General features: G+C 44.9%; 1 protein-coding gene across 2 annotated transcripts; it reads left to right on the top strand.

The window, feature by feature from the left end:
• ZNFX1 (zinc finger NFX1-type containing 1) lies at positions 1-27811 on the top strand. 2 transcript variants are annotated; one of them, XM_067708383.1, is made up of 15 exons: positions 1-449; positions 1775-1890; positions 2473-2587; positions 6760-8568; positions 12574-12705; positions 14152-14300; positions 14884-15033; positions 16363-16453; positions 17725-17975; positions 19657-19796; positions 20810-20964; positions 21342-21487; positions 23097-23207; positions 23594-23689; positions 24299-27811. In XM_067708383.1, the coding sequence occupies exons 3-15, from the start codon at positions 2527-2529 to the stop codon at positions 26738-26740; spliced, it is 5733 nt and encodes a 1910-aa protein (XP_067564484.1). In that variant the 5' UTR covers positions 1-449; positions 1775-1890; positions 2473-2526; the 3' UTR covers positions 26741-27811. The 2 variants fall into 2 exon arrangements, with proteins under 2 accessions (XP_067564484.1, XP_067564483.1); XM_067708382.1 differs by having other exon boundaries at positions 2-449; positions 16339-16453.
• Positions 27812-27832: the final 21 nt, after the last annotated feature.

The raw sequence follows: 27832 nt of genomic DNA, 5'->3' as shown, positions 1-27832 counted from the left end.
GGCCTCGCCGCCATGTCGCGCTTCACACGCACCAAGCTGTCCGCTGGGTCCCCGCTCCTTTGGGTACGGCTGAGGCCTGCAACGGCCTCGGGTGCCGTTAAGCCGCCCCCCGCAGTCCCCTCCCCTCAGCGGCGCCGGCCCAAGACCGCCTGCCCCGCCGCCGCGGGGAGCTGAGGCGACGCCCGCGGGTCCAACCGCCCCTGCCGGGCCTAAGGGCGGGGGCGCCGGCTGCGCCAGGGCCCGGCCCCCTCGCTCGCCGTCCCAGGCCCCCTCCTGCTCCCCTCCCTCCTCCTCTGGGCCGGCCCCTCGGGCCGCCCAGTGTGTGCGGGGAAAGGAAACCGAAAGTAAGCTGCGCCGGGCGGGGCCGCTGACCTGCTTGGGCCCGAGTCCGAGCAGCAGACGGCGGCGGCGGCGGCTTCGCTGGCAGAGAGAGGACGCGCTGGAGCCCGGTGAGCGACCCCCGCCCCGCGCCCCGGTCACGCATTTGCTCCCGCCCGCCGCGACCCCCGGCGCCCGCGCCGCCCCTCCACTGCCACTTTTGCCCCGACGCCCGCCTCAGCGCCCCCGCCACCTCCTCAGCCCCCGCGCCCCCATCACCCGCTTCAGCACCCGTCACCGCCTCAGTACCCGTCACCTTCTCAGCGCCCCCATCACCCACCTGAGCCCCTGGCCCCTCTCCTCAGCGCCCCTCTTAGCCCCCTCAGCGCCTCCATCACCACCTCCGCCTCCAGCCTCATCACCTAGCTCTCCTCTGTCCCCCCATCTCCATCCTCATTTTCTGCCACAGCTCCCCCTTCATCTTCCAGCGTCCTCAGCTCCCCTCATCACCTCATTCATCCCCATCCTCTACAACCACCCTCCGCACCTAGACTGCCCACTCCTATTTCCAGGCCCTCATCACTTTAGCAAACAGCCCCCAGCTGAGCTCAGCCCCACCCTCTCCTTGAGGCCCCCAAACCTCTTCCACTGTCCCCCACCTCCCCAGCGGCTCCCCGCTTCAGCTTTGCCCTGGCACCTTCTTCACTGCCGCACACAGCCCTGGCTCTCCCTTGACCCTACAGTATCTCCATCAGGAGCTGCTGGGCGCCTGGGTGACAGGGACTTCTCCATCCTTTCTTATACTCTCTCAGGACCCTGGAGACTTCCCCCTGAAACCCAGCTCTAACCTCTTTCATCCCATCCTGGTAATTAATATTCCTCTCTAATTTAACCACTACAGCAGCTTGACCATCACTGATTTTCTTCATCCTGCCCTTACAGGCCTTGATTCCCAAAGAAACCCGTTCGATTCTGCTTTTGTGGTAGCATTTCCTGTTCCTCTCTGCTCCTCCCTTTCCTTGCCTTTCTTTTTTCTTTTCTTGTTTCTTTTATCCCAGAAAATTTGTGAGTTTCTATTCAACAAGAGGAAGAAGGAATTTTCCTCTGAGCATTTTTTTCTAATTAGACAAACAAACAAAAAACCCTCTAAATATTGAACCTGTGCCATGAGAGCTGGGTTTGATAAGATGAGGGATGAGATTCACCAAAAATATTCCCAGCAGGAAGGAAAGGGACTCCTTTCTCTGATGAGGGTAAAAGCTACTCCTCATGTAATGCCAGATCTATTCACAGTTTCCAACTATGAATGTTTTAAAACTCAGTGAAAGGGACAGTTGAAAAAGTCCCTTTGCTGAGGACTCTCAGTTAGCCACTCTTTCCCTAGCCCCAGCCCACATGATGTGTATGAGTAGGATGGAGAAGTTTCCTTATAAGGGGCTTCCTCTTTCTCTTACAGGACTACTGTCGAAAACCATCAAGATAAAAGAAAGAGGAGAAGGAAAGAACTGCAGATATCTAGCTGTCCTGAGGAAACAGCATCCTGTAGATGCTAAGCCTCCTGGTTATTGAAACGTAATTTCTTTCTCTTGATTCAATAGAGCGGAGGACTTAATCCATTTGGCTGTGTTCCAAAGAGTAGTATAGGGATAACTGCTCACTAATTATTTATGTACTATAGAGTACTGTAAGCTATAGAGTATTATATAGTATAAATGCTGGATGGAATGGTAAATACATGGTTTGGGGGTTCATAAAAATGTACTTTCTGTTGTGGCAACAATATTTGTTTGCTTTATAGGAGAGGAAAGTGAAACCTAGCAACTGCTTAAGTATCTTGGCTAAAGGCATAAATCAAACAGGAGTTTTGAATGGGAATTGATGACACTCCCTTAACCCCAAGAAAGTACAAGGATAAAGGGAAGGGGGAATTTGATCCTTTGAAATTTGATCCTAGATTGTGAATTTAGTGTTTTGTATCATAATTGAGCATTCGCAGAATTGAACACTTGTGCACATGATTAAAATCTATGTTTGACTCTTAATTAACGAATCATTAAGATGTAGAGGTAGAAAGGATTAGCTTGATACTATTTGGGTTTTTTTCCTGCTGGATGCTGTATTTCAAAAGGCACTAATAACTGTCAACCTGTGCAGACTTCCAGACAACTGAAAGTAACGTGAACGTGGAAGAAATCAGGTGACTCAGACATGGAGAACCGAAGACCTTGTCCGGAGGCCCGGCCCAGGAATCCTCATATTAACCACAGAGGTGAGCAAGGGTTTCTACCTTCAGATGGTCCCAGACTGATGATGGTTCCACTTATGATTTTTTGACTTTGCAACATGGTCCAAAAGCAATATGCATTCAGTAGAAACCATACTTCAAATTTTGAATTTTGAACTTTTCCTGGGTAAGATACTGTCTTGTGATGTTGGGCAGCGGCAGTGAGCTGCAGCTCCCGGTCAGCCACTCTGTCCCAAGGGTAAACAGCTAGTACACTTACAACCATTCTGTACCCAGACAACCATCCTGTTCTTTCAGTACGTTATTCAGTAAATTACATGAGGTATTCAACACTTTGTTATAAAATAAACTTTGTGTTAGATGAGTTTGCCCAATGGTAGGCTCATGTAAGTGTTCTGAGCACATGTTAAGGTAGGCTTTGCTAAGCTATGATGTTTGATAGATCAGGTGTATTAAATGCTTTTTCGACTTAATGTTTTCAACCTACAGTGGGTTTATCGGGAAGTAACCCAGTTGTACGTTGAAGAAAATCTGTAATGGGAAGGAAATTGAGTTACTTATGAATGAGCAGGCCCACCAAAATAGACTGCATCTCTCAAGTAAAGAATGGTTTATTCCTGGGAATTCCCAGATGGCCCAGTGGTTAGGACTTGATGCTTTCGCTGCCAAGGCCCAGGTTCAATCCCTGGTTGGGGAACTAGGGTCCTGCAAGCCGCACAGCATGGCCCAAAAAAAAAAAAAAGAGAATGGTTTATTCACTAGCTACAACATGAATGACTCAGACTAGACGACCGTCCCCTCTCCTTAAGAGAGCTTCTAAATGGGTGCAGTTCACTTTAGCAAAGGTAGTGTTGAGGTGTCAGAAATGGAAATAACTGTGTTTTTTTTTTTTTAATATTTATTTATTTGGCTGCGCTAGGTCTTAGTTGCAGCACGTGGGATCTTGTTCCCTGACCGGGATCGAACCTGGGCCCCCTGCATTGGGAGCGCAGAATCTTAGCCACTGGACCACCAGGGAAGTCCCCGGAAGTAACTGGTTTAGAGGAGCATTATCCAGTAGAAACATAATGCAAGCCCAAAACTTAATTTTTAATTTTCTAGTAGCATCATTAAAAACAAAAAGAAACAGGTAATATACATTTTAAAAACTTAATATAATAAAATTTGGTATTTGTCTTATTTAAGCCAATATATCCAAATAATATCATTTTATTATAATTGAATATATTTTACTATTATAGTACTTTTCTTGGAGTTTTTTTTCTTTCCAGGTTTATTGAAATATAATTGACATACAGCACTGTAAGTTTAAGGTGTACAGCATAAATGATTTGACTTACATGTATCATGAAATGATTACTGAAATAAGTTTAGTGAACATCTGTCATCTCATATAGATACAAAATTAAAGAAATAAAAAAAAATTTTTTCCTTGTGATGAGAATTCTTAAGATTTACTCTCTTAACAACTTTCCTATATAATATATAATGGTGTTAATTACATTTATCATGTTGTACCTTATATCCCTAGTACTTATCTATCTTATAACTGAAAGTTTGTACCTTTTGACTCCTTCATCCATTTTCCCCTCCCCCAACTCCTTGCCTCGGGAAACCACAAATCTGATCTCCTTTTCTATGACTTTGTTTTTGAAGTATAATTGACCTACAACATTATGTTAGTTCCTGTTACACAACATAATGGTTCAGTATTTCTATATATTTCAAAATAATCACAGTAAGTCTAGTTACAGAATCTGTTACCCTACAAAGATATAACATAATTATTGACTATATGCCCCACACTGTACATTTCATACCCATGATGCATTTATTTTGCAACTGTAAGTTTGTACCTCTTAATTTGCCTCATCTATTTATCTTCTCCCCCTACCTCCCTCCCCTCTGGTAACCACCTATTTATTTTCTGTATCTATAATTCTGTTTCTGTTTTTTTGTGTTTGTTCATTTCTTTGGTTTTTTAGATTCCACATATAGGTAAAATCATACAGTATTTGTCTTTCTCTGTCTTATTTAGCGTAATGCCCTCTAGGCCCATCCATGTTGTTGCAGATGGTAAGATTTCATTCTTTTATGGATGAGTAGTATTCCGTTTTATATATATATGTATGTGTATATATATAGTGTGTGTGTGTGTGTGTGTTTGTGTACACCCCACATCTTCTTTATTCATTCCTCTGTTGATGGGCACTTAGGCTGCTTCTGTATCTTGGCTATTGTAAATAATGCCGCAGTGAACCTAGGGGTGCACATACCTTTTCTAATTAGTGTTCATAGTACTTTAATAATCTTAATATTTGTATTGACTCCCCCCAGATATTCAAATATTATAATTTTAAGATGTTATCAATATAAAAAATTTTAATGAGGTATTTAACATGTTTTGCTGTTAAGTCTTTAAAATTCCATGTGTCATTTTACACATCTTAATTCAGACTAGTCATATTTAAGATGCTTAATAACTACACATAGCTAGTCACCGTGTATTTGATAGTACATGTCTAGAGTCCTAGGCACCAAAGCAAAGTTAGTTCCGAAAGCATCACTCTACTGTAGTGATTATTCTGTTTGCTCAGAACTTTCTAAAACGAAACTAAACTGAATGGATTCTTGCCTTTCCCTAAGTTTGCAACATGTCTTCTGAGTATCAGTCATGGAACGAATGAGGAGGAACTGTAGAACTTTATTTTATGAGCTATGTGAATGTTGAAAGGATGAGAAATGATACAATTTTCCATTCTTCCAAAATACTGAGTCTTCTAATCAGATCAGATTATTAAAAGTAGGACTTTCTTATGATGTCTTGGGAGTTTGAAAAGTAAATATAAAAGTAACAATTATAAAAATTTAAAGTTCGGTATTACAGTATTTATATTTTACCAAATTTTCCTTTGTCTTGTCACATTAAAATTTTCTCGACAACATACAAAACAAGGAAATGTACATTAGTGGATTTAGGATCTGATGGCATGAAATGGTACAATCATCTTGAATATGATGTGCATTTGAAACTTTCATAACATTTGTTATCATCCAATCATGGCATACAGTCTTCTTTTGTTTATTTGTTCTTAAAATCTCCAAGTCGTTCTGCTAAGTTGGGTCAGCTTTAGAATCCGTTTTAGAGAAAAGGAAATTGAAAGAAAAAGGGCTTGGGTATGTTTGCCAAGGTCACTTATGAAATGTGTGGCAGATCAAGGAAGACAAATTCAGCTTCAGCCACAGGATGATGTTAGCTTTCCTGTGTGTGCTGGGTATGTCTCCTTCCTCTCCCCACACCTCCTTGTCTGAGGCTTGGGAATAGATAAGTACTAGGTCGATGAACTCGTGCTGCAGAAAGGAGGAAAAGTTAATTTTCATTTTTCAGTTTCCTGAATCACAGTTTGAGTTTCATTTCTCAGTTTCCTGAAATAGAACTTGAGTTTTATTTTTCAGTTTCCTTCACAATCTATTATTTGGCTCAAAAACATCTTGATAAAGGAAGCCCTACCTTCCCCTTTGCCATCTGATGCTGAGGAAGGTTCAAAAAGCATTTCCCTTTATGGTTTTATCCCATTTGATGTCTCTGTTGCCTATGACCTAATTGTTTAGAGGCAGAACAAATGGTCCTAGAGATCAGCAGGGTATTCCCAATAAAAAATTATTAGTATTTCTGTTAGTAATTAACATTAATGAGAGCTTTTTATGTGTCAGGTAGTATACTAAGCATTTTATAAACATTTAATCTTTACAGCAACCCAGATGGTGAAGCTTAGAGAAATTATGCAACTTAGCCAAGGTTATACAGTAAGGAAGTACCTAGACCAAGGTTTGAACCAGGTCTGTTCAGCTGTGAAACTCATGCTCTCACTGTTGTTCGGTACTGCCAAGAGACTGAAAGCAATGAGATGACCTTTTTGAGCCTCTGAAATAATCCCAGCTTGTGAGGATTAAATGAGTAGTTATCCTCTATCATGTATTAGGCACTCAACAAATGTTTATTTTTTCTGTTGCACCCTTTGAAAAAACAATATTTTTGTAATATATACAACAACCCTTGTAAACTAGTTTATATTTATCACGACTTGGTCGGAAACCTTTTTTCTCTCCAAATAAAACCTAAGCTCCTTAGTTGTTTTGGAAAATGAAAGTATGTCCATATCATTGTGCTTACCCAAAATTCCCATTGTGTTTAGGGCCTATGGATGGAGAATTACCACCAAGAGCTAGAAATCAGGCCGATAATCCAGCGGCCAGTGCTCTCAGAGGAGGAGCCAACCAGCCCGGAAGGCATCCTAGGGCCAACAACCATCCTGTTCCTCATCGGCAAAGAGAAGAGAGGTTTGGGGCAGTGGGCAGGAACCCACATCAGGGAAGGAGAAACCAGGAGGGGCATGCCAATGATGAACCTAGAGGCCAAAGACATGGTCAGGAAAATGACACCAGGCAGAGAAGTGGCAACCAGGAGGGAAGGAACCGCAGACCACCACGATCCGGTGAAAACTTTCAGCAGTGGCGGAACCCCCACCAAAAGCCTGTAGAACAGCCACAGCAGGTGAAGAAACTGGGCTACAAGTTCCTAGAAAGTCTTCTGCAGAAAGATCCCTCTGAGGTGGTCATCACACTTGCCACAAGTTTAGGACTGAAGGAGCTCTTGTCTCATTCTTTTATGAAGTCCAACTTCCTTGAGCTCATCTGCCAAGTTCTTCGGAAGGCTTGCAGTTCCAAAATGGACCGCCACAGCGTTCTCCATGTTCTGGGCATATTGAAGAATTCCACATTCCTCAAAGTCTGCTTGCCGGCTTATGTGGTAGGGATGATCACTGAATCCATCCCCCATGTTCGAAACCAGTATCCAGAACACATTAGCAACATCATCTCCCTCCTCCAGGACCTTGTAAGTGTCTTCCCTGCCAGCTCTGTGCAGGAAACTTCCATGCTCATTTCTCTCCTGCCAGCTTCTCTTAATGCTTTGAGAGCCTCTGGTGTTGACATAGGAGAAGAGACAGAGAAGAACCTGGAAAAGGTCCAGACCATCATCGAACATCTGCAGGAAAAGAGACGAGAGGGCACTTTAAGAGTGGACACCTACACTCTCGTGCAGCCTGAGGCAGAAGACCATGTTGAGAGCTACCGGACCATGCCCATTTACCCCACTTACAATGAAGTGCACTTGGATGAGAGGCCATTCCTTCGCCCCAACATCATTTCTGGAAAATACGACAGCACTGCTATCTATCTGGATACCCACTTCCGACTCCTGCGAGAGGATTTTGTCAGACCCCTGCGGGAGGGCATTTTGGAACTTCTCCAAAGCTTTGAAGACCAAGGCCTGAGGAAGAGAAAGTTTGATGACATCCGAATCTACTTTGATACCAGGATCATCACCCCCGTGTGTTCGTCAACAGGCATTGTCTACAAGGTGCAATTTGACACAAAATCACTGAAGTTTGTTCGCTGGCAGAACTCCAAGCGATTGCTCTATGGGTCCTTGGTGTGCATGTCCAAGGACAACTTTGAGACATTTCTTTTTGCCACCGTGTCTAATCGGGAGCAGGAAGATCTCTGCCGAGGAATTGTCCAGCTCTGCTTCAATGAGCAGAGCCAACAGCTGCTAACAGATGTCCAGCCCTCTGACTCTTTCCTCATGGTGGAGACAACTGCATACTTTGAGGCCTATAGGCACGTCCTGGAAGGACTCCAGGAAGTCCAAGAGGAAGACATCCCCTTCCAGAGGAACATCGTGGAATGTGACTCTTATGTGAAGGAGCCAAGGTACTTGCTAATGGGGGGCAGATATGATTTCACTCCCTTAATAAAGGATCCCTCTGCCACTGGGGAATCTCTGAGGAATACTGAGGGCTTGAGACATCCCAGAGTTAATGTCTTAGACCCCAGCCAGTGGCCCTCAAAAGAAACCCTGAAGCTGGATGACTCCCAGATGGAAGCCTTGCAGTTTGCTCTCACAAGAGAACTGGCTATTATTCAAGGACCTCCTGGAACAGGTGAGAGAAAATTTTTCAGAGCACATGACATCTGCCCTGTGAGATAGGCAAGGGAGGCTTGACTCTAGGTTTCTGGAATGTCTCAGTTTAAAACATTGCCCTGAAATGGGCATTGAACTTGTTGAAAAAGCAGCTTCTCATAGTGATTTTCCAGTGAGGACCCATTGGTGTGCGTAGTAAGACTGCTGAGGGGTCAGACTTAGGGAGATGCATTACTTCTGCTCCGTTGCAGGCTATATTAATTTGCTTGATCTTATATAAATTTAAGTTAAATAATATCAGGTATATAATAGCACTGGACACCAAATACTGCTGTATATGATTTGCATCTGTTAACTCATTGCAACTCTGTGAGGTAGAAACCATTCCATTTTACAGATGGAAAAAACTAAGGCAAAGAGAGGTTGAATAATATGTTGAAGCTCACACAGATGACAAGTGACAGACCTAAGACTAGAACTCAGGCAGTCTAGAAGCCGGCTCCTGGCTTCTCTCTCTCTTCTCTTGGAAATATACTTCCCTACATCTTCCTCCCTGTGTGCCACTCTCTAATCCTCCTCTGAGATGATAGCTACTATTAGCAGTTTGACATGTGTCTTTTGAGATGTTTTCCAAAGTTAAAACTGATATATCTTTGTGTCTTTATGGGTATTTATATGTTTACATAGCACACTTTTCCTATTTTTTAAATAACAAAAACAAGATTATGCTCTATATATTGGCCTACAGTTTATATATATGTGTATAACATGTACGGATATTTTTACATTCTTTACACTACAGTCACATTTAGAAATATACCTCACTCTTTTTTACCATGCCTGCATTCATGGCATGAATGCACCAAGATTTTTTTTTTTGGTTTCATAGACAGTGCTTAATAAGTATTCATAATCTATATCTGTGTGTGTTTATCTCTGAGTACTCTGCTTATTATTTCTGTAGTTTTTCTCCTAACGTGGGAATTCACATTAATAGTTAGGGTAGGTACTGCTAAATTACCCTCCCAAAAGAATATTTAAAAAATAAAAAACAAAACAGGAAGAGGTTCTTTAAAAATAACGATAAAAGAATGGCAACTCATGATAAAAAATTAATGTAACAAAATGGAAAGTTCTTTCTGATAAGAAACACCCATATGATGGGAAAATCTGCATAATTAAAGTGATGCTTTCAGGGCTTTAGAAGAAGAAAAAGGATGTACCAGTTTGTACTGCCACCGAGAATGAATTAGTGTTCCCATTTCCTTATATACTTTCCAGCATTGTTGTATGTTATCAATGTTTGCTCATCAGCAGTTTTTGCTGATCTGAGAGGTTAGAGTTTTTGGCTCATTATTAATTTTAACTTTATGTTTTAATAAAAAATGGTTCAAATATTTTAAAAATTCCACGTCTCTCTCCTCCCACCATCCCACCCAGTACCTTTATCTAAAGCAATGTTATTGTCTTCCTGTTTATCCTTCCCGAGATAGTCTATGAATATTCAAGCAAATGCATACTTATATTTATTTCCCCCCACTTTTTTTTGACTCACTATGCTAGAAAACACTTTGCATGTGTTTTGCTTTGCTCACTTATAAAATACATTGGTGATCCTTTCATACTGGTGCATAAGTATTATCTCACTCCTGTTTGTGGCTGCATAATATTTCATTGTATAGATAGCTCATAATCTCTTTAACCAGTTCCCTATGGAAAGATTTACTGATACAAACAATAGGTCAGTGAATAACCTTGTTTGTGAGTCATTTCACACAGAAGCAGAGTATATCCAGGAGAGAAATCCCTAACTGAATCAAAGAATATGTGAATTAGTAATTTTAATAGATAGTGCCAAATTGTCCTCTGGAAATGTATATCACAGTGGTTAATTTGTATTTCTTTAATCAAGAGTGAGATTAAATATCCTTTCTTGTTTTCATTAGCTATCTATATAACTGTTTCTGTAGATTGCCTTTTCGTATTTGCCATATTTCTGTTGAATGGTTTCTTTTTCTTACTGATTTATAGAAGCTGTTTGTATTTTCAAAATATGCATGTTGCAACTAATTTCCCCTAATGTTATCATTTGACTTGAGACTCTTTAGCTCCAAGTATAGTAATATAATCATTTCACTCTAGGTTGATACACACACACACACACACACACACACACACACAGAGCTACTAAGAAACAGCCTACCTGTGAGTTTGAGAGGAATGTGACAACACGCTAGGTTGACACACACACACACGCAGAGCTACTAAGAAACAGCCTGTGAGTTTGAGAGGGATGTGACAAAGGGGGTCATTTTTGAGGTGGAAATCCCGAAAAGTATCCATTCCAAGGGGAAGGAAGCAGTAGGAGAGGATGGGGTAAATATTGAATTATAAAGATTTTCTTTCCTCCGAAGGACTCCTTAGCCATCCAGTCCTCCAAATTAGAAACATAGGAGTTATCCTTTTCTGTTCCTCACCCCAGCCAAACCATTATCAAGTTCCAATCAAGTTTATCTCTGAAACTTCTCCCCAGTCTGCGTAATTATCTCAACTGCTGGAGCCAGACCTTGTCCTCACTCACTGGAAGATGTCAGGAACCTCCCAACCAGTCCATCCCTGTTCCGCCTTGCCCGCTCTTACTCAGTTATCACTTTCCCAGGGAAGCCTCTTCTAATCTCATTGAGTAGGCCAGAATCCCAATTATTTGTTTTCTTGGTACCTTGTATTTCTCATTTCCCACATTTGTGATTTTTGCATTTGTTTGTGTGATTATCTTTCTCTTCTGCAAGTCTGTCAGGTCCAGGAAGATAAGAACCATGGCTATTTTGCTCACCATTGTATTTCTTGCACCTAACCCAGTGTCTAACACCTGTTTGGCACTCAATACATATTATTTGAAGAAAAAAAAGGAAGCAAGAAATTGTTATTTATCTATACTGAAAAGTATTCAGCTGTACTGAAATGTTTATTTTCTTGTATTGCTCACTCAACATTGAGTATTTTTTAGGACAGTGGCTTCTCAGCTTGACACAATGTAAGAATTTAGCTGTTTGTAAACAATTAATTATTGACCATTTATTAATGAGCCCATAATTCTAACTCCGATGTTGATTTCTGTGAGTTTTTCACTCCTATCACAAAGGCAAGTCTACTGTGGTATATTAAAAGCATTTCTAGGGCTTCCCTGGTGGCGCAGTGGTTAAGAATCCACGTGCCAATGCAGGGGACACGGGTTCGAGCCCTGGTCCGGGAAGATCCCGCATGCCACGGAGCAACTAAGCCTGTGCGCCACAACTACTGAGCCTGCGCTCTAGAGCTCGCGAGCCAGAGCTACTGAGCCCACATGCCACAACTACTGAAGCCCGTGTGCCTAGAGCCCGTGCTCTGCAGTAAGAGAAGCCCTACAATGAGAAGCCTGTGCACCACAACAAAGAGTAGCCCCCGCTCACCACAACTAGAGAAAGCCCTCGTTCAGCAACAAAGACCCAACACAGCCAAAAATAAATTAAATAAATAAATTTATTTTTAAAAAAAAGCATTTCTAAATAATTTGCTGTGTGAGATTGGAAACAATGTATATGTCCATCAACAGAAAACTGGCTAAAAAAATGCCTTACAGCCCTGAAAAACAAAAAGAGGATTCTTTTTATGTACTGATAGAGAACTATATTAAGTGAAAAAAGCAGGATGTAGAACGGTGAAAATAGTCTGCTACTGTTTGTATTTTAAAAAGGAAGGGGAAGGCTAGAAAAAGACTGTATATTCGTTTTTGTTTGTGCATAGAATGACTACCTCTGGAAAGTTACACAAGAAACTAGTAACGCCGGTTGCTTCCAAGAGGAACTAGGTGGCTGGGGGCAGAAGAGTGAGGAGGACATAACACACCCATTTGCGCTTCTAGGATTTTAAACCATCTCAATATATTACCTTAAATTTTTAAATAATAATAATAATTTGCTGTACATAATTACTCCTTTTAGAAAGTCTCTAAGTTTTTTAACTCTCCTTTTTCCTTGTTTTTTAGGCAAAACCTATGTGGGTCTAAAAATTGTTCAGGCCCTTCTAACCAACGAGGCTGTTTGGCAAATTAGCCTCCAGAAGTTCCCCATCTTGGTTGTGTGTTATACTAATCATGCTTTGGACCAGTTTCTGGAAGGTAATATCTGTAGGCAAAATTGTTCTCTGTTGGGAGTTCCCTGGTGGCCTAGTGGTTAGGATTCTGGGCTTTCACTGCTGTGGCCCGGGTTCAGTCCCTGGTCAGGGAACTGAGATCCTGCGGGCTGTGCAGTGTGGCCAAAAAAAAAGTTCTCGACTTTGAACCATCAGCAAGTTCAGTAGCTTTCTATTGCTCTTTGGATAAAGTCCACAGCCTGAAAGGCTGTGTGTGGTTTGCTCCAGCTTAATTCTGAACCTCATCTCCTACCTCTTCCCTTGTTCTCTCTAACTCCAGCAACCCTGACTGTCTACAGTTTCTTGACTTCCTCCAGCTTCTCCCTTGGCCCATGCTGTTCCCTCTGCCTAGCATGTACTTTTTCTTTCTCCCGCTGTCTCCATCTTGATGCACCCAGCCTGGATGGCTCCAGCTGATTCCTCAGGTCTCACTTCATGTGGACTTGCCCTCTTGGCCCCAGACAAGGTTAAGACTCCTTTTGTATTTTTTCCTTCAAATACTTAATTAGCATATATGTACCAGTTTATTTGTATGTGTCTCTACCCTAGACTATAAACACTAAGTGGATTGGTCCTGTTTCTTGCTATATTCACAGATCCTGGCACATACTAGACACTCAAACAATACTAATTGCATAAATGAATGAATAAGTATTTGTTTTTCCTCTGGAAAATAATGCTTAGACTATTATTTTCCACTCTTTCATATCCTCCTTTCACCTAGATTAAATCTTCCTTATTCCTAGAGTATCAGTTTAAATTAGATCCTTAAAAATTAGATCTCTGCCCCACCCAAGCTAGTTAAGGTCCCCTGTTATACACTTTTAGCATGTATTTATAGTATTAAGTTTTATTATGATAAAATGTTTAATATGTATCTTCTCTGGTAGACTGTGAGACATGAGAACAAATGAGGAACTGAACCTGTGTTTTGACCACTGTATCTTCAGAAACTAACACATGCCTGGCACAAAATAAGCAATTAGTAAATATCTGTAGAGTGAATAATAGAGAACATTTACTAATGCTTACTTTGGGCCAGGCCCTCCCTAGGAGCTATAAGGATACTCTCTCATTTATCCAGACTATAGCCTTATAAGGAAAGTATTACTGTCTTCAAATCACAGACAAAGAAACTGAGGCTCAACTTAAGTAACCTGCCCCAGGTTACATAGCAGTAAGTGTGCAGACAAGACTTGGGTCCCCAAGTGTCTGATTCTAAAGCCTGTGCTCTTAAGCACCACACTTTACTGCTCTGCAGGTCACATCATCTCTGGGGCCTTCTTGTTCACTGGTGGGGTAGGTTCCCTGTAAGTACCAGTTTGTACCCTAAGGGACCGGCTGCAACAACGTCCCAAACATACACAGCTCTCACCTGAGAGAATCCAGCATAGCTCCTCTTAACTCTGCCATGCTCTGCTTTGCTCCACAGGCATCTATAAGTGTCAAAAGACCAGCATTGTGCGGGTAGGTGGAAGGAGCAACAGTGAAATCCTGAAGCAGTTCACCCTGAGGGAGCTGAGGAACAAGCGGGAATTCCGCCGCAACCTCCCCATGCACCTCCGAAGGGCCTACATGAGTGTAAGTCCCAGCTTTGGAGATCTGAGGTAGCTCAAGGGAGAACTAACCAAGATAGCAGTGGCTTTCTGGGTAGGCAGTCCAGGGGAGATAGGGAGGCTCCACAAAGCTGTGAAGGACCCTGGTTCCTTCCAGCATTCCATTCGGGTAATCCTACGGTGTGATCTTTGCTCTCATAATCCAAGATGGGGAAAGGACAGAAAAGGGCACACCACCCCTCCCAGCCCCTGCCAGGGCCTTAAAGCTACTTCCCCAAAACCACCCATAGCACTTTTACTTACGGCCTGTTGACCAGGTAAGTATCATCTTCTAGCTGGGCAGCATTGTGCCCAACCAAAACTTTGAGTTCTTATTACTAAGGAAAAAAGAGAGCAGTCTCTACCACAGTATATTTGGCCTGCTTTTCTGTTGTATTATTTGTTTCCTTTTCTTACTAGTTGGTAGGAGGTTTTTAGACATTTTAGATATTAATCCTTTGGTTAAAGACTGGCTGTTCCTGTGTTAGCTTTGTTTTCCCTCAAGGCAGAGACTGAGTTTGGGACATGATGATACTTCTTCATCATTTCTTTCCCTCTGTTCTTGATAGATCGTGACACAAATGAAAGAGTCAGAGCAAGAGCTGCATGAAGGGGCCCAGACCCTGGAGTGCACCATGCGTGGCGTACTACGGGAACAGCATCTGGAGAAGTACATCTCCCTCCAACACTGGAAAAGCCTGATGAATGGACCAGTACAGGTAGGGGTCATCTTGTGGGGCACAAGCATCTCTCTTGTCCCCATATTTGGCAGCAGAAGTAGAAGTCCAAAGCATTAGCTATAATCTGCTAAGATGCTGCTGTGATGTGAAAAGTTCCTTTTCGTGAGAAAAGGCAGCTGAATATACTAGTCAGAAACAAGACTCTGGAGCCAGTTTGCTGGATGTGAATACTGATTTTGCTCTAGGCAAGTTACTTAATTTTCTTGTTCCTGTTTCCTCTTTTATAAAGTGGGGATAGGGACTTCCCTTGAGGTCCAGTGGTTAAGACTCCAGGCTTCCACTGCAGGGGACACGGGTTCCATTCCTGGTCGGGGAACTAAGATCCCGCAAGCCGTGAGGCGTGGCAAAAAAAAAAAAAAAGTGCGACTAATAACATTAAGTTGAACCCCGTGAAATTGCCAATATTTTTAAATTTAACTTGCAAAAATGGCAGTTTCTTACAGATCAACTTATTTCTTATAGGATTGTTATTGAATAAACAAGTCAATATTTGTAAACCTCTTGATTTAATAAGTGCTCTAAGTGCTTGTTAAATTAAACAAAATCATAACGAGGCAACCTAGCACATATAGAGGGTCTGGGACTTGACAGACTGGTCACACAGACTTGTGACTTGAGCCAGTGTGATCCTCAGGTCCCTCAGCAGTCAAGCAGGAATAATAATAACGCCTGCCTTCAAAGGATATTATAAGAAGTATCTGCTATCTGTGTTTTTTTTTTTTTTTCTTTGTTGGCTGTACTGCGCGGCATGCAGGGATCTTAGTTCCCCAACCAGGGATCAAACCCGTGCCCCCTGAAGTGGAAGCACAGAGTCTAAACCACTGGACCACCAGGGAAGTACCTGACACGATCTCTATAAAGTGGTTGGCCAGGAATCCAGTGAGATGGTAGCTCTACTATCAATGGGTTGGTGATTTCCAGGGTTTCAAGCCCCAAAGCCTAAAAGGGTCAGTCAGAGTCCTATAAAGGACTGAAGCAGGCTAGATGTGAGGCGTTGGGAAGTAGCAAGGACTGAGGCAAACTGGAAAAGGGGTGGCAGCAGCCAACTTCGGCCATTTGTTGCCATTTAGGAATGCAGGCTCATTGCTCCCATAGCTCCTGATTTTTTCAAAAGAGGCAGGAAATTTTTGTTTTTAAATCTATGCAAGTCATATTAAATGAGCCAGTTGCCCAAACGTTGCATTTTTAAGAGAATTTTAAGGGAATTACCTCTTGATCCTTTGAGAAGACCTTTCCTCATGCTAGTTGTCATAGAATTCTCATGACTAATAATTCTTTCCTCAGAATAGCGAATGGGTTTGCTTCCAGGGCTGGAAGCATTCCATGATGCTGGAGTGGCTGGGTCTAGGTGTTGGTTCTTTCACCCAAAGTGTTGCTCCAGCAGGACCTGAAAATACAGGTAAGAGGTGCATGTCTGCCTAGAATCACATCTTAAGGTGGAATGGTAAAGACTAGAAGAGCAGGACTTAAAAGTAAAGAGCTATAATCAATCAGAAAAAGACAAATAATAGGTTAATAGGAAAACAGATAAAAGACTTTTAATAAGCACATCACAAAATAAATCCTCATGGTCAATAAACATGAAAAGTGCTCATTAGAAATGAGAGGAATTAAAACTACAATGATATACTATTACACACCTACTAGATTGGCAAAAATTTAAATGTTTGATATAATCCCACATTGAAAGAATGTGGAGCAGTGGGAACTCTGATATGAGGCTAATGGCGATATTAATTGGCAAAACCACTTTATGATAAAAGAAAGGCAGAAGGAACTCAAATATCCATCCACATTTGTACACCAGATGGATAAATTACAATCTATTCAGATAATGGACGCAACTGTGAAAAGGATTGAATTACAGCATATACAGCAATATGTATGACTCAAAAACATGCTTGGGCTTCCCTGGTGGCACAGTGGTTGAGAGTCCACCTGCCGATGCAGGGGACGTGGGTTCGTGCCCCAGTCCGGGAAGATCCCACATGCTGCGGAGCGGCTGGGTCTGTGAGCCATGGCTGCTGAGCCTGCGCGTCCGAAGCCTGTGCTCTGCAACGGGAGAGGCCACAACAGTGAGAGGCCCGCATACCGCAAAAAAAAAACCAAAACCATGCTGAATGAAAAAAGCAAGTTATAGGAAAATATTGATATATACAGTATGATTTCATTTATATAGAGCTCAGAAAAGTCAAAACTAGATGATGGTGGTTGTTTGAAGATATATATATATTATATATGTGGTAAAGTTAAAAGGGAGGTATGACTAATATAGAATTCAGGTTAGTAGAGCCCACAAGGGTCTTCAAAGAAATTGGTAACTTTCTGCTTCTTAAGTTGGGTGGAAGGTACTTGGATGTTCATTTTATATACTTTTATAATCCTTTAAGTTGCACATTTACGTTGTATACTTTCCTTTGTATATGTATTTGACATAAGTAAAACCTTCCTTAAAAAGGCATACATTCATGTGATTTTTTAAATGTAACAAAAATGTATGCAAGGAAACCTAAGTCTCTCTCCCCTGTCATTCCTCCCATTTCCCTACCCAGAGGTAACCACTTAAACCCCTTAAGAATGTCTTCATGCATCTAAGCTCTTATAGGTACCCTTTTTCATCCTTTGGCTTCAAGAGTCTCCATCCCTGTCCTGACTGCTTTCCTCTCTTAGCCAAGGCAGAAGGGGAGGAGGAGGAGGAAGAAGGGGAAGAGGAGGGTTCGCTGATTGAGATCGCAGAGGAGGCTGAACTGATTCAAGCAGACCGGATGATTGAGGAGGAAGAGGTGGTGAGGCCCCGGCGACGGAAGAAGGAAGAGAATGGGGCAGTACAGGAGTTGGCTAAAGTGCTTCTGGCCATGAGGCTAGACAACTATGGCCCCGGGACAGCAGCCGGGCAGGAGCAGGCTGCAGGAGAGTGGGAGGTAAGCTCACTTCCTCGTAGCCCCTGCAAGTCCTAACAGAGTAGGAAATGGGAGTTCAGTTATTATTGCCAGGTGGGTGTGGGTAACTCTCCTAAACAGGCCTGAGAGCATATGTTCTGACCAGAACCGCAGCCCCTGATTTTCACTCACTTCTGTTGCACCGTATTCACTGCATCCTCATAATTAGCTTAATTTACCCTTTTACAACCTAATCCTAGTATAAGATAGGTCTAGGGCTTCCCTGGTGGCGCAGTGGCTGAGAGTCCGCCTGCCAATGCAGGGGACACGGGTTCGTGCCCCAGTCCGGGAAGATCCCACATGCCGCGGAGCGGCTGGGCCCGTGAGCCATGGCCGCTGAGCCTGCGCGTCCGGAGCCTGTGCTCCGCAACGGGAGAGGCCACAGCAGTGAGAGGCCCGCGTACTGCAGGAAAAAAAAAAAAGATAGGTCCAGTTTCCAAGAGTATAAAAATTATGGCCTTTTAGAGGGGCCCTGGCAAGAAATGCTAACTTAGAAAGACAGGAAGTAGGTAGCCAAGTGCTTCTCTTGAACTTTTAGAGAAGCGCAGCACATATGAGTCAGATCAAACACTTACGGTCTCAGTGCTTGGTGCTTTCGTGGATATTCTCTTTTCAACTACAAACAAGTCTGTGCATTAAGATTTTAGAGGATTCAAGTAAAACAGAATGAAGTAAGCTATGTAGACTGGATGGAATATTTATCCTTCAATCACTCTGAAATTTGATATTTCTCTTAGAGCCAGAATAGTATAAATGCCCAGACTTTCTGTCCGCTCCTTCCTTTGGTAGAACCTAGTGGTCCTCAGAATTTACCGTGTCTTACTCTGACAATAGAACACTGAACCCCACTGATGATTTAAGGGACTTTAAGGGCAGCTTTGAATGCAGCTTTCTCCAGTCTGCTGGCTTTGAATCTGATCTCCTAGTTCAGTTCAACATCTCTATGCGAGGGACAGAATCATGAGCCCAATACTTGGAAGCATGGATTGGGCATCTGCCATCTGGCCTCTGGAGGAGTTGAATTGTTTGGTTTTGAAGCGGAGGGGGGTCCATAGTATTGTGACATCTATCTGGCATGCCAGTCCTTCTAAAGGCTCATGCAGAGCCGGGGGGAGGACTTTCTCCGAAATGGTGCCTTTTACCCACTTGTTAAAGGTACTATCTTGATATAACGGCATTAAGACCATCTTAGCAGGACCTGTATGGCATTTAACGAGAGAGACGCACCTCCACTACTGTCATGACATATGCTTTAGGAATGAGAAGCAGACTGTGGTCAAAGATGTTCAGTAATGACTAGTGCCAGCACTCTTCTAAAGTGCTTTCCATGTATTTACTCCTTCAGTCAATCCAGCAACTCTGTGAAGAGGTACTATTGTTATTCCCATTTTATGGAAGGGGATGCTGAGGCACATAGAGGTTCAGGTTCAGTAACTTACTCTAGGTCCCGCAACATATAAGAGGTAGATGGGACTTTGAACCCAGACAAACTGGCTCCAGAGCCCTCATTTAGCAATGAAATATCTGTTGGGAGAGTGTGAGACACTTAGAGAAGTTCATCAGAGATGACAGCTCCTTTTTTAAATGTGCTCTAGCCCCCGCCTCGGGCTTAGAACCAGGCCCACCTCTACTCAGTGACTCTGACTGGTATTGATATCCACAGACCCAGCGCAACCAGAAAAAGAAAATGAAAAAGAAGGTGAAGGTTGAACTTCGCAAGCTGAACACCATGACTGAGGCCGAGGCCAATGAAATCCAGGATGTTTGGCAGCTGGACCTGAATTCTCGCTGGCAGCTTTATAGGTACTGTGCCCACCCCACCCCCACCTACCCCCAGCCCCAGCCAGCCCATGTAATTTCCCCAGGGGGTTCCTTTCCTGTTCCTAGAATATAAGCCCTTCAGATCTTCAATATTAGTGTTAACCGACGATTGATTGAGCACCCCACTGAGCTGAGTGCTAGATGCAGCCATGGGATAGAATAGACACGCTTGGTTCTACCCTCACAGGGTTTAGAGGCTATCCAGGAAGGCAAATCAGTTAGTTCCACAAATAAAAAGTTACAAACAGGCATCAACACCAAGGAAGAAAAGAGCAAGGAGTGCTAAGAATATTAACATGGGAGCTGATGTGATCTGAGATATCTAGGAAAGTGACATTGGAGGCAGGATCTGGAAGATGAGTAGGCATTAATAAGGCCAGTTGGGAAGGGGGAGCAGATGAGCTTGCAGGGACCACACGGGTAAAGGCCTCGAGGGGGGAGGGAGCATGTTTGAGAAATTGAAAGAAGGCAGCCAGCATGGCTGTATCTCAGACAAATAGAAAGTGAGGTCAGAGAGGTGGGCAGGGGCCAGACTGTGCAGGGCCTCTTAGGGCTGAAGAGTACCACTGGAAGGTTTTACAGCAGAGTGGTGAAATGATCTGTTTTACTTGTGGAGAGTTACAAGTAATTCTCCACAATTACAAGTAATTGTGAGGGGAGGAGTGGGGACTCGGGCAGGAATGGAGTAGGGACAGTTTGTGAGAAATTCTTCCTGAAGCTTTTAAAGTCCCTTGCTCTTGTCCAGTAGTTAACCTCTGTTCTTTAGCCCCCTCCTTCCTTAGCTCCTGACCACTTATATACATCTCCCTGCACATCATTTTGTTGGCCATTTTGGACTCTCAGGTCCCTGCACATCTGGGTCTCTCCTTTCTCTGTGGCTTGTAACTTCCTCTAGGGTGTAGGTTCCACTTCATGCACAGGGCACACTGAAGGGGCTTCCTCCACCTTCTCAAAAAGCACATGGCTTCCTCTCCCTGGTTCTTCACATTCTCCAGGCTGTGGCTACAGATGTACCAGGCTGACACCCGCCGAAAGATCCTCAGCTATGAACGTCAGTACCGCACATCAGCAGAGAGAATGGCAGAGCTGAGACTCCAGGAAGACCTGCACATCCTGAAAGATGCCCAAGTTGTAGGAATGACAACAACAGGTAAGAAAGCATAGAGTTCACTACTGTTGCCAATGCCTATCAGATTATCTAGGACAGGTAAAGAGAAACTTCTTTAGTAGGTTAGAGGAAAATACCATGAAAAGCTATTGGAAGCAAGCTGTGTTTAGGGTTCTCTTGGTGAAATTCACCCACTTGCTTCTACTGCATTTAGAACCTCAACAGTGACAACATGGGGATGGTGCTCTGGAGACCACCCAGCAGCACTCATTCTCATGCAGTGGTCACCGTGGCCCTGGGTGAATGTGAGGACTCAGTTGTAACAGACCCAGGCTCGGGGGTCACCAATCCAGAAGCCCAGTGGCACAGCGAGTCTAGTACATCCGCTCAGAGAACTCTCTTTGTTCTCTTGACTCGAGGTGCTGCCAAATATCGCCAGATCCTGCAGAAGGTGGAGCCTCGGATCGTCATCGTGGAAGAGGCTGCTGAAGTCCTTGAGGCCCACACCATTGCCACCCTGAGCAAAGCTTGCCAGCACCTCATTCTGATTGGGGACCACCAGCAGGTAGGCCAGGGGCCCCTAGAAGATAGGCTGGCTCTTTGCAGGAGTGGAATCAGGAATCAGACAGGAAGACCCTGGTCTCTGCTTTACCAGTCCTCAAGCTTATTAGTGGCTGTCTGTGACACCTCTTTTCCTCACCTCCCATGTTCAATCTAAGAGCAGGTGCTCTTAGATTGGGGGCATGTTTTAGAGGTAGCATTATCCATTTCAGGTTCCCTTTGCTACTTTTTTTTTTTTTTTTTTTTGGCGGTACGTGGGCCTGTCACTGCTGTGGCCTCTCCCTTTGCAGAGCACAGGCTCCAGACGCACAGGCTCAGCGGCCATGGCTCACGGGCCCAGCCACTCCACAGCGTGTGGGATCTTCCCGGACCGGGGCACGAGCCCGTGTCCCCTGCATCGGCAGGCGGACTCTCAGCCACTGCGCCACCAGGGAAGCCCCCCCTTTACTACTTTTTAATAATCTACCGTGGCCTTTTTTTTTTGCGCTGCGCGGGCCTCTCACTGTTGTAGCCTCTCCCACTGTGGAGCACAGGCTCCAGATGCGCAGGCTCAGCGGCCATGGCTCACTGGCCTAGCCGCATCGCGGCATGTGGGATCTTCCGCGACTGAGGCACGAACCCGTGTCCCCTGCATCGGCAGGCGGACTCTCAACCACTGCGCCACCAGGGAAGCCCTACCGTGGCCTTTTAAGTGGCCTGTTAAAACAGCGTGTTCCCCATCCCACTGCTTCCATTTTTGCCACCTTCTAATCCATTCTTCATAAAGGAGCTAAAAAGTAAATCAGGTCATGTTACTCCCCAGCTTAAAACCTTCCAGTGGTTTCCCATTGCACTTAAAATAAAAATCAAGCTTCTGGGGCTTCCCTGGTGGCGCAGTGGTTAAGAATCCGCCTGCCAATGCAGGGGACACAGGTTCGAGCCCTAGGTCCGGGAAGATCTCACATGCCGTGGAGCAACTAAGCCCATGCGGCAGTACTGCTGAGCCTGTGCTCTAGAGCCCGTGAGCCACAACTACTGAGCCTGCGTCCTGCAACTACTGAAGCCCACGTGCCTAGAGCCCATGCTCCGCAACAAGAGAAGCCACCACAATGAGAAGCCTGCGCACCGCAATGAAGAGTAGCCCCGCTCGCCGTAACTAGAGAAAGTCCGTGCACAGCAACGAAGACCCAACGCAGCCAAAAATAAATAAATAAATAAGTCAGGCTTCTTAAAGTGGCCTACAAAGGCCAGTATTCTCAGGGTTCAGCCTGCTTCTCTGACCTCACCTCATACCAGCATCTATCTCATTTGCTCACTGTGTTCCCACCCTCTTCTTTCTGCTCTCTTATGGCTTGCTCTTTGAATGACTGGTGACTTCCTCCATGCTGGTGTCAACTCAGATGTCACTGTTCAGAGAGGCCTATGTAAAGAACCTCCACCCCTGGGCATTCTGTCCCATCACCCTTATTTCTTGGCTTCATGGCCTTTGTCACTCTTTGTCCTTAGCCTGTTAACAACTAAAGCAGTGCCTGGAACACAGAAGCCACTTGAAAAACATTTGATAGGTGGGTAGATGGATGGATGGTTAAAATACATTTTCAGTGGAGAATCCTCAGACGTGTTTCTCTTCTCAGCTGCGCCCCAGTGCCAATGTGTATGATCTGGCCAAGAATTTCAACCTTGAGGTGTCCCTCTTTGAACGGTTGGTGAAAGTAAACATTCCCTTTGTCCGTTTGAACTACCAGGTGAGAAGCTAGACCTTTGTTACTACCAAATGTCCAAGGGAAGGCTCCTGGGAGCCTGCCAAATGCCAACAAGAAAGCTTGGCATTTTTATTTCATTAAAATACTGCTAGTTTAGTAATGAAATGACTCTGTCAGATTTATTTTGTTTTTTTGTTTTAAAATACCGCAAGTTCAGCCTGTGTTGAGTTTGTGTCAGATGAAGGAGCTGTTTACATTCTGCTCTTTTTTCCCTATTATTCTTTTCAAATGTTACTGCCCCAGATTTTCCACTAGCAACTTAGTCTTTAGAAAACTGTCCATTTTACTCTTTGCCCATGTTTTTAATGACATACGTGTCTTGTTTCAGCACCGCCCATGTTTTTAATGACATACATGTCTTGTTTCAGCACCGCATGTGCCCTGAAATTGCCCGGCTTTTGACACCCCACATTTACCAGGATCTGGAAAACCATCCCTCTGTTCTCAAATACGAGAAGATTAAGGTGAATCTGCCCTACCTGATCTTTCTCTGATGCTGTCAGCAACCTAGGAGGTTATATTTTCCTCAGGACAAAAAAGGGCTTTCAGAAGGGAAAACAGCCAGCTTTTTAAAAAGCTGCCTATTGGGAATTCTCTGGTGGTCCAGTGGTTAGGACTTGGTGCTTTCACTGCCGGGGCCTGGATTCGATCCCTGGTTGGGAACTAAGATCCCTCAAGCCATGTGATGTGGCCAAAAACAAAAATCAAAACAGTAAAAAGCTAGTTATTAAGAAGAGGAATAGAATATAAGTTGAGAATACAGACCTGGGTTTTTGAATCCCAGCTCTGCCATTTAGTAGCTGTGTAACCTTTAGCAAATTATATACCAATTCTGAGGGTCAGGGTCTTCTTTTGTACATGAGAATAATGGTTGCTGCTTCGTAATATTATTGTATTGAAGGAGATAAGGTATATAAAGCATTCAGCACAGTGGAATGCTCCTAAATTAAAGATTATGGTACAGAGTATGTAGAAGCCTTCTAAGGTCCTTCCCTGGGACAGGGTCAGTGGCCAACGCACATGAAGGTAGAAAAAACTACCATGAATGTACCTTCTCTTCTTTTTCTTTCCAGGGGGTCTCTTCCAACCTTTTCTTTGTAGAACACAACTTTCCTGAACAGGAAATCCAAGAAGGCAAAAGCCACCAGAACCAGCATGAGGCTCGCTTTGTGGTGGAGCTGTGCAAGTACTTCCTGTGTCAGGAGTACCTGCCCTCCCAGATCACCATCCTCACCACCTATACCGGGCAGCTCTTCTGCCTGCGCAAACTCATGCCTGCCAAGACATTTGCTGGTGTCAAGGTCCATGTGGTGGACAAATACCAAGGGGAGGAGAATGATATCGTCCTCCTCTCACTAGTGCGCAGCAACCAGGAAGGCAAGGTGGGTTTTCTCCAGATACCCAACCGCATCTGCGTGGCCTTGTCCCGTGCCAAGAAGGGAATGTATTGCATTGGAAACATGCAGATGCTGGCCAAGGTGCCCTTGTGGAGCAAGATCATCCATACCCTTCGAGAGAACAATCAGATAGGCTCTGCCCTCCGGCTGTGCTGCCAGAACCACCCTGTTATCCACACTTCAGTATCCAAAGCTTCTGACTTCCAAAAAGTGCCCGAAGGAGGCTGCAGCCTACCCTGTGAGTTCCGGCTGGGCTGTGGGCACGTCTGCACCCGTGCCTGCCACCCCTATGACTCCTTGCACAAGGAGTTCCAGTGCATGAAGCCATGCCAGAAGGTGATCTGCCAAGACGGGCACCGGTGCCCCCTTGTTTGCTTCCAGGAGTGTCAGCCTTGTCAGGTGAAGGTGCCCAAAGTCATTCTCCGGTGCGGCCATGAACAAATGGTCCCTTGTTCCATGCCTGAGTCAGATTTCTGCTGCCAAGAGCCTTGCCCCAAGGTCCTGAAATGTGGGCACAGGTGCAGCCACCCATGTGGTGAAGACTGTGTGCGGTTGTGTTCAGAAAAGGTCACCGTGAAACTCAAGTGTGGGCACAGCCAAAAGGTGAAGTGTGGCCATGTGGAGGACCTCAGGTATGACCTGCCAGTCAAATGCACCACCAAGTGTGGCACCATCTTGGACTGTGGGCATCCATGTCCTGGCTCCTGCCACAGCTGCTTCAAAGGGCGCTTCCACGAGCGCTGTCAACAGCCCTGCAATCGCCTGCTCATCTGTTCACACAAGTGCCAGGAGCCGTGCATTGGTGAGTGCCCGCCCTGCCAGCGGACCTGTCAGAACCGCTGCGTCCACAGCCAGTGCAAGAAAAAGTGTGGGGAACTGTGCAGTCCCTGTGTGGAACCCTGTGACTGGCGCTGCCAGCACTACCAGTGCACCAAACTCTGCTCTGAGCCCTGTGACCGACCCCCCTGCTACGTGCCTTGTACTAAGCTGCTGGCTTGCGGCCACCCCTGCATTGGTTTGTGTGGGGAACCATGCCCCAAGAAGTGCCGTGTCTGCCACCAGGAAGAAGTCACCCAGATCTTCTTTGGCTTTGAGGATGAGCCAGATGCCCGCTTTGTACAGCTGGAAGACTGCAGCCACATCTTTGAGGTGCAAGCCCTGGACCGCTACATGAACGAGCAGAAGGATGACGAAGTTGCCATCAAGTTGAAGGTCTGCCCTATCTGCCAGGTGCCCATCCGCAAAAATCTGAGGTATGGAACCAGCATCAAACAGCGGCTGGAAGAGATTGAAGTTGTCAAGGAAAAGATCTTGGGCTCAGCAGGGGAAATTGCAGTCAGCCAGGAACAACTTAAGGCCCTACTGGAGAGGAAGAATCTCCTCTACCAGCTGCTCCCTGAAGACTTCCTGATGTTGAAAGAGAAGCTGGCCCAGAAAAATCTGTCAGTGAAGGACCTGGGCCTTGTTGAGAATTATATCAGTTTCTATGACCACCTGGCTGGCCTATATGATTCCCTGAAAAAAGTGCATGTCTTAGAACAGAAGCAGGTGAGGACTCGACTAGACCAGGTCCATGAGTGGCTGGCCAAGAAGCGTTTGAGCTTCACCAGCCAGGAATTGGATGACCTCCAAAGTGAAATCCAGAGGCTCACATACCTGGTGAACCTGCTGACCCGCTGCAAGATAGCCGAGGGGAAGGTGAGAGGCCGCGTAGCAGAAGAGGTCTCCAGAGTCCGGAAGATCCTCGAGGGGACGTGTAAGTTCACCCGGGAGGATGAACAGCTTGTGCAGAGAAAGATGGAGGCTCTGAAAGCCACGCTTCCCTGTTCTGGCCTGGGCATCTCAGAGGAAGAACGAGCGCAGATCGTCAAAGCCATAGGTTACCCTCGTGGCCACTGGTTCAAGTGCCCCAATGGCCACATCTATGTGATTAGTGATTGTGGGGGAGCCATGCAGAGGGGCACGTGTCCTGACTGTAAGGAGGTGATTGGGGGCGTGAACCATACTCTGGAAAGAAGCAATCAGCTTGCTTCCGAGATGGATGGGGCCCAGCACCCTGCCTGGTCTGACACGGCCAACAACCTGCTGAACTTTGAGGAGATCCAGAGGATGATGTAGGAAGATGACATACCGCTGCCTTTTGCCCCGGCCACCGTATGGCTGGGGCCGGCTCCCCCATGAAAGAACCGAAGTTTGTTTTTTATTACTGTCCTTATAGTCTTAGCACCTATTTAAGGATCCACTTTTAGGGCTTGCCCACATTTGTTTCTAGATTTACCCCTGCTCTAGAGTAAGCACTTTACTTCCAGAACTGAGAGCGAAGTTAACAGGTCTCTTCTCTCTTCTGCAAGTTAGTGGACAGACTGCCTGAAGCACGTTTGGGGCTTCCACCCAGGCTACCTAGTAGTGTCTCTGGATCCTGACTCAGTCACATGTTTTTTTCCGCAGTGCTCCAGAGGCAGATAGGAGCTCAGTGAAGCAGACTCATTCTAAATTGCCAGGACCTAACTTGCACACTCATTTCCAGTCTAATAAAGAGGCCCAGAGGAGTTGTTTATGAGCTGCTTATCCTTTCAAGGAGCACAAGAATCCCTCCTACCCTCCTCCTCGGGCACCCTCATTCTAGGAGACGGAGGCACGTGATGAGACAAAGACTTCACTGACTAATCCTGATGTTACATATTCACTGAGAGTGGGGGAAAGTGTGATAGACCACAGCTGCTGGCTTATGCAGCAGGCCCAGGCCAACTAAGGAGTGATCCCTGTACCCTTCCTGGGACTTGCACTTTGGAATGGTTGAGGTTTTTTTCCCTGCAATAGGAGAGGCTCAGTAGCTGTGCTGGTTCCCCAGGGCCTTGAAAGGACTAAACTCTCATTTAGTACCAGCAGCGCCTATCCAAAGTGTGACCCTTTTGTCCCAACACCCTCTATTGCAGCTTTTGCCTGGGCAGGGTTCGCATGCCAGCAGCTTCTGTAGGTCCCAGGTCCATACCAGAAGCCAGCCCCCAGGCCTGCTGCCTGCATACGTATTCCCTCAGTCCAGTGTTCCCTAGAACTGATACTTAGGCATCTCAGGTCTTTCTAATGTTGGCGAGAAAACGTCCCTTTGCTATGTATACATTTCCTTTTTTGTCTTTACTATGCACTTTAGCCTATAAAGCCAATTAATAAAAAGAGTGAGAAAAATCAGTGGTCTGTGTTTGTCCTCAA

Source organism: Pseudorca crassidens, chromosome 15 (assembly GCF_039906515.1).
Source record: "Pseudorca crassidens isolate mPseCra1 chromosome 15, mPseCra1.hap1, whole genome shotgun sequence".
Lineage (NCBI taxonomy): Eukaryota > Metazoa > Chordata > Mammalia > Artiodactyla > Delphinidae > Pseudorca > Pseudorca crassidens.
The sequence above is the reverse complement of the archived record's forward strand: the minus strand, read 5'-3'. Positions and strand labels throughout refer to the sequence as shown.